The sequence below is a fragment of the Sceloporus undulatus genome, chromosome 1 (genome assembly GCF_019175285.1).
Source record: "Sceloporus undulatus isolate JIND9_A2432 ecotype Alabama chromosome 1, SceUnd_v1.1, whole genome shotgun sequence".
Classification (NCBI taxonomy): domain Eukaryota; kingdom Metazoa; phylum Chordata; class Lepidosauria; order Squamata; family Phrynosomatidae; genus Sceloporus; species Sceloporus undulatus.
Window position 1 is genome coordinate 171,949,407 of NC_056522.1, and position 9,369 is coordinate 171,958,775.

The 9,369-nt window shown below is 41.5% G+C and overlaps 1 protein-coding gene across 1 annotated transcript in view; it reads left to right on the forward strand.

Moving 5' to 3' along the window:
- ADGRF5 (adhesion G protein-coupled receptor F5) overlaps window positions 1-7,052 on the forward strand; it is a 46,501-nt gene extending 39,449 nt beyond the window's left edge. Inside the window, 5 exon segments of the mRNA XM_042445370.1 lie at window positions 1-152; window positions 3,160-3,201; window positions 3,308-3,367; window positions 4,089-4,173; window positions 6,186-7,052. The exon segment at window positions 1-152 is cut by the window's left edge and continues 10 nt beyond it. Of these exon segments, the coding sequence (XP_042301304.1) occupies window positions 1-152; window positions 3,160-3,201; window positions 3,308-3,367; window positions 4,089-4,173; window positions 6,186-6,265 (419 nt within the window). The 3' untranslated portion in view covers window positions 6,266-7,052.
- The last annotated feature ends 2,317 nt before the right edge of the window (window positions 7,053-9,369 follow it).

The window sequence follows — 9,369 nt, forward strand, 5'->3', positions numbered from 1 at the left end:
GCGAAGAAAAGAAATCTTTGTATCGTATCACCAAGAGTATTGGTGTTCTGACACCACTGTTAGGCCTTACGTGGGGATTTGGTCTTGCCACAGTTTTCCCAGAAAGCCCAAGCATATTCCACTTATTATTTACAATTTTTAATGCTTTTCAGGTAAGTAGGTACCAGCTATTTGCTATATGTACAAGATAAAAAAATATGTGTCTTGGTATCTCTCAATAATTTTACTATGTCATACCTTTTTGGGGGGTTTAAGTGATTTGCACAGTTGTTGGGTTGTTTTTTTCATATGATTATGTTCAGTAGGATCACTGAATTTCCAGTTCCATAGTGAGAATCACAGAATCATAGAATTGGAAGAGACCGCAAGGGCCATCCAGTCCAACCCCCTGCCACACAAGAAATTTAAATCAAAGCATTCCTGACAGATTGCCTCTGTTTAAAGACCTCTAAGGAAGGAGACTCCACTACACTCCCAGGGAGTGTGTTCCACTGTTGAACAGCCCTTACTGTCAGGAAGTTCCTCCTAATGTTGAAGTGGAACTGTCAGGAAGTTCCTCCTAATTTTGAGGCTTGCATTCATTGCTCCAGGTCCGAGTCTCTGGAGCAGCAGAAAACAAGCTAGCACAGTAGCACAGAAGAGCATAAGCTGTCAAAAGTACACCATCTAATGGGGTGTTCCCAGGAGAACACCCTCCATGGCTATGGCTTTGGCTGACAAGCAGAGAGCAAAGGGGCGGGCATGATCTGTCCCCTGCCCATTAAACCCTCCCTTCCTGGCATGCCTCTGTGCTGTTATTCACCAGGCCAGACACATTTCTACCCAAAGGTATTCTCAGTTTCTATGACTATGAAGATTATCAGACAGAGGGTAGTGACAGAAGAAGGACAGGAGTGAAGTGCAATGCTCCTGTCCTTGTGCAAAGATTATCAGATGATGTCACGATTATCCTGTGATTATCCCGTCAATGAAGAGGAATTGTCCCATCATTTACCTCCATTTCTTAATAATGGGATAACCTGTTAAAGTGACTGGACAATTCCTCTTAATTGATGGGATAATCATGGGATAGGTGCCACGTGTCTGATAATCTTCATGTGATCATGAAATAAGGACAGGAGCATGGCTCTTTCCTTCCATCCTTCTACTGTCATTAACCCCCCCCCCATCTGATAATCTCCTGTGGCTGTAGCAAAGTAATTCAGCAGCAACAGGTCAATAAAATATATTTTGACTTTGCTTCTTACACTCATGCTTGTTACTACAGTGCGCCCTTGCTTTGCATGGGGGATCCATTCCGGACTCCCCCACATAAAGCAATTTCCACGCATGCTCAAGCCCCATTTAAGTGAATGGGGCTCATGCAGCTTTCAGTGTATGCTGAAAGCCACATATAGCGTACCCGCGTATGACGCTGGCACACTGTACAAGATGCCACATATGAATTAGAATTATAAATGTATAAAAAGGCTTCATATCACAATATTCCTCTCAGGCTTCTTAGCACCTCATGGTCCTAGCCACTGAAGAAGACTATAGGCGTTGAAACATTGGCCTGGTGAATAAACAGTGTGGAGGCTGCCTTCCAGCTTTTAGCTGTTACTGTGTAGAGACCAGCAACACTCACTGGAACACTATTAAAGACAATGTTGTTCTTACTATATGTTCTGGTGTTTCTTGCTTTAAGCTTTTCATTCTTACACGCTCTTTGTTTATTTCTGTTATTGTGTTATTAAATTTTTGTTCTGGCTTTATTGTTAAAGCTTTTGAGCCTACTCCTTTCTCACATCATTTTGATATTTGTATTCACTTTGTGGTTTATTTGCCTTCTTGGTTCCTCACTGTTTAATGCATGTTGCTTGTGGATCAGGGTGCCCCCCCCCCCCGCCCTCCTATGTTTTCCTTTTTTAAAAAGGGACATATAGATATTTGGCTGACCAAACTCTGCTGGGTTGTACTGTTTTGAAAGCTGTTTACCTGTTGTCAGCTGTATTGGCAATGGGGAGCAGCCTAACAATCTCTGTAAAATGTCTGGAAACAACAAAAAGTAACGCTTTCTGTGGGGCAGTGGTACCACAAGGGGGGGTTGCAGTGGTGCAGTCCACACTGGGGAGATTATCACATGGGAGAGGAAAGTGTCCTTCTCCCATGCTTAATTTTTGTTATTAGTGCTATTGGGGGGAAGCTTATCACACACCCATGCACTTATACTGTTCTTCTTCTATCTGTAAACATTAATGGACACATCATTGGGTATTAATGGGAACTTCCATTAATACACAATGATGGGTCCATTACTGTTTACTGATGGTAGAAGAACAGGATAAGTGAGCAGGGGTGTGATAACCTTTCCCCCAATTGCACTAAGAACACAAATTAAGCATGGGAGAAGGATGCTTTCCTCTCCTTTGTCATAATCTCCGTCTTCCCCAGAAGACAGGTGACACCCAGTCGGGCCATCTGCCCCCCCATGAGATAGGGTGACACGTACCACTCTAATCCCCCCCCACGGCCCCCACACACCAAGTGACACCAAGTGTGAGCATGTCACTGCTGTGGATAGAGGGGAATACAGAGCAATGTATCTCTCTATCCTCTCTCCTTTTCTTGTAAATCAGTAAATGTGGATAGAGAGCAAGTCAGCACAGCACTCTCTGGGCATGGGAAAGGCCATTCCATTGGACTGCTTGCTCAGATTTCCTTCAGAATGGGAAGGGTCACTGGCTTCAAGAGAACATGTCCCTTGCTGGGGGAAAAGAATACCTACACCTGTTCTGTATAACTACTTTGCAGAGATACAGAAAACCTGTAAGACTATTTAGGAGCAGTAGAATGCATCAGTATGCTTCCCATTTCCCATTCTTTGCTCCACTTTCTGCATGTTAACAAACTCATATTCCAATAGGATTCTGTCCCTGGCCTCTTATTCTTGAGACTAATCCTGCTGCTGCATCAGTATGAGTTTGTAATCCCTGCAGTGTGATTCAAATCTTGCTCATTTCCCCCCTCTAAAATACATATCCATTGTTCCTAATTTTTTTTAATGTGGCAAAATTAAGGAATGCTATTCTTCCTCTGTCTAGAATTATGTGTTTGGATCTGTTTATACATAAATATCTAGGGTGTTGTATATAATTCTAATATGCAAATATTTTTCAGGGATTATTCATTTTCCTCTGTGGAACTCTCTGGGATAGAAAGGTAGGAAGCTAAATACAATACCCAGTTTTCTATTTTTAATTTGATTGAGTTAAGTTGTAAATATAACTTGATAATAGCTTTAATTTTTCTTGTTTCAATCATGCAGGTACGAGAGGCTGTGATGAATAAATTTTCCCTTTCCAGATGGAGTTTACAACACTCAAAGGTAATATCCTATGTAGATATGAAGGAAAGGTTGGGCCCAGATATCCTACTTGTGATTGCAGAAAATGTCATCTACTCATTAAAAAGCTATCTTTCATGGAGAGGAAATCATGTTCAGATGTTACTGAACTTCAAATCCCAGCAGTTTATCTAGCATGGACCATGGTAAGGAATGTTGAGAATTGAAGTCTAGAGGACCACATAAGTCCCACTCTTGCTCTAGACCAATGTGTTTGCACAACACCATTTGCAAGTAAAAACATGAGTAGAGTTTTATATTTTTCTGTATTGCTTATTGGAATAATCAGATTAAGAGGAAACATACATCCATGTGCATTTGAAAATAGGTCTCATTGATCTGGGTAAGGGTGATTCCTAATTAAGGGCCTATACAGACAGGCCAAAATAAAGCTGCTGCAGGTCACTTTGGAGGTGTGCTGTTTAAATGACACATGCATTTTAAGAGAAGCTGTGCCAAAGCTGCGCTCCAGTCCTGAGGACTGGAGCATGGCTTTGGTGCGGCTTCCAGCCTCTTTGGATGCATGCATAATTTAAACAGTATACCTCCAAACTGACCCGAAGCAGCTTTATTTTGATGTGTCTGTATGGGCTCCAAGTCGTGCCTATATAGTATTCCAAGAATATGATAAATAAAAATAACAAAACCTAAGTTCTGGTGACAATACTATTTTTTTTAATTAATATGCATTTTCATCTTGCAGTCAACATCCCAGGGCATGTCAGCTCCTATGCTTTCCATCAGTTCTCCATTTTCAAAAACTTTAAACAACTTGTTTGGCAAAGCAGGTATGTAATAAGAAGCCTTTACATCCAACATTGTTATGTAATTTTTGGTATCTCTCATAGACCGGGTTTCTAGTTCATTGTATCCATTGTTGTTCTTGTTAACTGCCTTCAAGTCAACTTCATCTTAGGGTGATTCTGTGGCGATTATCACATGGAGCCTTAACGTCCCTGAAACATCCCTGAAACATGTCTATATCATCTGTAAAGTGCATGGATGTGATAGCCAATCATGCTTTCCTCCCATGATTTGCCATTGAGGTGTCCCGCTCCTCGCCCATCATCAAAGCGTTCGTGGAGCAGCCATTTCTCCAATAACAGAAGTTCCCATTGTTGAGGTTTTCCTTTCTTTATGGCTAGAGATATTGCCTTTTTGCATTGTTCCTTGAATGACAATGTTCCCAGCTTCAGTCTTTCGGTTCCTGGTCAATGAGACTTAATAGTGAACATCTGTTTTTTTAAATTATTTTTACATTTTAAAGTGATATTCTTCAGGCTGTATTGGTTGCTTTGGTTTCTTTAGCTTTAAGTTTTTATATTAACAGTTCATGGTCTGAGACACAATCTGCTCCCAGTCTTGTCTTTGCAGAGAGAATGGAATTTCTCCATCTTTTGCTTCCATTTTCATTGTCTATTTGATTTCTATATTGGCCAGCAGGTGATATCAGTTTATATAGTCATGCCTTTAGTTGCTTGAAGAGTATGTGTTTGATGAACAAAATGTTTGCCCTACCAAATTCAGTCAGTCAGTCAATCTGCTGCTTCATTTCTTGATCCTAGGCCAAATTCTCCTACAATGTTTGGTTTTGCTCTGTTTCCTACTTTGCATTTCAGTCACCTAAGATTACCAACATGTCCTGTTTTGGTACCTGATCAATTTCCTCTGGACTCCACAAGTGAATCTTTCAATTTCTTCCTCTTCTGCCTATCTAGTTGAAGCATAAACTTGTATTATGGTTCTGTTAATGGGTTTTCCATGAGGTTTTATTGATACTGTTTGGTCAGACTTTGTTTTATATCCATATGATCTACCTATTACCTATACCACAGATTCCCAAACTTTGGTTTTCCAGGTATTTTAGACTTCAGCTCCCAGGAGCCCCAGCTACTAGGGCCAATGTCCAGGCATCCTGGGAGTTGAAATCCAAAACACCTGGAGGATCAATTTTTGGGAATCACTAATCTATACAGTAGTCCTAATCCAACAGATTTTGGCAGGCACTTATATAATGAACCTGATTTTGGAATATTTGCTATCCACCCACTTCTGCCTCACAGCCAACTGACCAGTGATGGCTCCTGCCACCACTGTCACCTCAAAAGCAGAAGCAGATGGTTGGAGGACTCCTTGGAGATCTCCTTTATAGTAATCAGGCCCCTTATATAAAACAAATGTTTCAGTATTTGCAGTTTGCAGAAAGATGCAGTGGGGGGGAGCAACATGGATGCCAGGCTGCCTATAATAATCACTGCTACTGAAGCTGCTCTTCCTGGGTCCTGTCACTCACCAGCTTCTGGTGCCATGTGCCTCCTTCCATCGCCACCCTAGTCATTGGAAAGTTCACTCTATTTTCCATACATTTAAAAACCAACAACAGAATTTTGAAATACCCTCATGTTTCCAACCACATCTGTCTGCAGCCTGCAAATACTGCACCATTTTATTTTATATAAGGGATCTCATTACTGTACAAGAGATCTTGGGGGAGTCCTCCAGTCATCTACTTCTACCTTTGAGCTGGAGGTGGCAACAGAGACAGCGCTCTTAGTCATTTGTTCACAATGCAGAAGAAGGCCACAGGCAAATATTCCAAAATTCCAAAGTACGCAAAATCTGGCCCTAGGCATTTCTAATAAGGGAGACTCAACCTTTATTATAATTTGATTTGGTCTAGCCCTGGGCACTTTAATATTCATGTATTAGAATATCCCAAATGAGAAAGGCACATTCATTTCATATATTTACAATAACTGAGCACAACTTGTAAAATAGAATCTTGCCTTTTCTTCTGCAGGAAAATACCAAGTTTCTTCTACAGAATCAGCATCTTCATCTTCTGAAAATACGTCAAAGGCATATTCTTTGTTGACATGAACACATTCATCCCTGAAAGGGTTCAATGATCCAGATTGCAGATCAAGCAACAAGAAGAAGTAGATATGAAATATTTGACTTTTCATAGGCTATAAAGAACTATGATTTGTTAACTGAATATATTATTTTCTCAATGTACTATGTGATGCACTGAAGACTCCTTTTAGTTCTATTTTTATGTAAGAGAAAATCCAGTGGAGCACACTCCCGTGCTCTAAGATGTTGGATGTCCTCTATGAACCAGAGTATTGGTAATCTTTCAATGCAGGTTTGTTCTCTGATCCAGTTGTGGGAATGGATTGATAGTTACGCATTACATCTGGTTATCCCAGCTCGGGGTTTTGTGAGTGGGGGATACATACCTCAGTTATACCAAAATATACACCCAGACAGACATATGGTTTTATATAACTATTATTTACATGTTGAGTTGAGGCATTTGCATATTTGTTTTCTTAATATTTAAGGCAACTGCCAGTGAAACCTATGCATGTTAGCTCAGAGCTAAACCTCTATTCAATGGAAATTATTCTCAAGATAGAGTAGGGGACTGCAGTCCACATCACGATCCTCATTTCAGCATGTACATACCAGCTTGGAATTTATGTGAATCAGAGCCAGTTATCTGTCAGTCGTGTGCACTGTTCTCTATACAATCCAAAGCACTTTATTTTTGTATTCTCTGATTTTTTTCCCCAGTTACACTGCTTGCTTTACTAAAGTGAAGGGTATTTAATATAAAGATATATTTATGATGGTCCTTAATAAAAAAAATGCTTGCACAGTGCCCTATCCTTGGCAGTGCCCTACCATCGTTTGAACATTCTTTTTATTAAAAGAAATATGGATTTTGTGACTATTTAAAGTTCACACTTTGGTTAAGCAGTTGTGGTTCTTTTATCTTAACTTATAGCCTATCCAATGATAGCCTTAATAGCCATCAGTTTTTCTAATTCTCGTTTAAAGTTGTTAAAATCAGCAGCCACCATTATATCTTGTGGTAGCAAGCTCCACAGTTTCAGTTTTTAATCTACACTAAATCTCTCTTCATTTATCTTTAATATATGATTACTAGGTTTCAATATTGTAATTAAAAAGTGGGGAATCTCCATATCCACTGTGAATGGGAAAACACCACATAGAAAACACCACATAGTTTTCTAAGCTAACTTCGTAGTATTTCCTCACAAGGGATTTTTGCTCCAGTTCCTTGATTATGTTTGGTTACTCTTTTCTATGTATTTTTCAGCTTCATACTACAGTGCACCCACGTCATACACGGGCGCGCTTTACATGGTCTTGAGCGTACGCGCTCAAACCGCGGGGAGCACGCAGGGTGAAAGGGGAGGCACGTACCATTCAATTGAATTGGAGCGCATGCCTGTGCGCCACCGTGCACGAGCCCCATTGTTTCCAATGGGGCTTGAGCATAGGCGAAATTCGCCTTACACAGGGGGGTCCGGAACTGATCCTCCACGTAAGGCGAGGGCCGGCTGTATTTTTTTTCAAGTGTGGTGACCAGAACTGTAAATTCCAAGTGTGGTTGTACCAAGGATTTGTATAAGAGTGTTATGCTATGTTGATACCAGATATGCTCTCAGAGCACATGCATGAACTCGTAAAGGTAAAGTAAAGGTAGTCCCTTGACATGAATGTCTAGTTGTAATTGACTGGAGGGGCAGTGCTCATCTCCATTTCTAAGCTAAAGAGCCAGCGTTGTCCAAGGACTGCTGTGGTGTTCATGTGGCCCAGCATGGCTGCACTGAATGCTGTTACCTTCCCACTGAAGTGGTACCTATTTATCTACTTGCATTTGCATCTTTTGAACTGCTGGGTTGGCAGAAATTGGGACAAGTGTCAGGAGCTCACCCCAGGGCTGGCTCTAGGTATTTGGCCACCCTAGGTGAGAAATACTTTGACACCCCCTGTCGCCCCTCATAAGTACTTTCACCCCTTGATTTCCACTGTTTCATTTGTTAAAGCTAAACATGACATAAAACTTAGGTTCCAATCTCTCATCATAGTATTGAGAATTAGTCAAAAAGCCAATTAGGTTTTACAGGTTCTTGTGACCTTGGCAGTCATGTGTCTCACACAAATCGAAGTCAGTAACCCATGTCCACACAGAATTATCTAAAAGGGAGAATGCTATTGAACATGCAAGAATGAAAATACAGTTGGACTTTTGTATCCATGGGGGAGCCATTCCAGACCACCACTGCGGATATGAAAAAACCATGACATCAAGTCCCGTTGTTCCTAATGGTAGCGCAACATGCATACAGCCCCAAGCATGGCTGCACGCATGCACCGCCATTTGGGACAATGGGCTTGCAGTCTGCAGGTGTTCAAATCCTTGGATGGTGAGGTCCCACTACATACACAACAATTTCATTGAGGAATCCGGTAGTATGACAAGAAGTAGATGTAAAAGACAAATAAGTAGCTAACAGAGCATAGTTGCTTTAGGATGTGGAAATGCTAACTCAAATTTGCAAAGCTGTGGGGGTTCAGAGTTAAGCAGTCTGCAGTTTTTATCATGGCTCACAATAAAAAAAAAGAGTTCAAAAAGTAAAGGTAATATAATACTTCCCCTAATCCATGCACACATGGTTTGCACACACACTGGATAAAAAGGGGACATATTGGGGGGAACTGCAAGGAAACTACTCCCCAAAATAGGGACTTTGGCCCAGTACAGACTGGTGCAAAGTGCTGGCCTGGAGCCGATTTTAGGGCTCCAGAGGGATGGGCGTCCATATTCACCCAGCCCTACTAGCAGCGTCCATGCACCATCTTGCCGTTGCCCTGCCCACATGGGGCACACAATGATGATGCACGGGTGTCCACACACCAAATGGCACTTGCCGGAAGCGGTGGCATAATGGTGCACAAGTGCATCTGTGCTATGCTGTGCAGTTGCTGTGGCACCGACAAGGGGCAAAGACGGGCGGCATGGAGCCACCAGTCTGGATCCCCCCTTTACCAGTGGTAAAGATGGCTTCTCATTGGTCCTCTTGGACCTTCTTGGGAGAAGCTGTGGAGTGTTACACTCTTGGTTGGAACAGTGTAAAGATCAAGTAGACAAGCTAAATGAGTTTCTC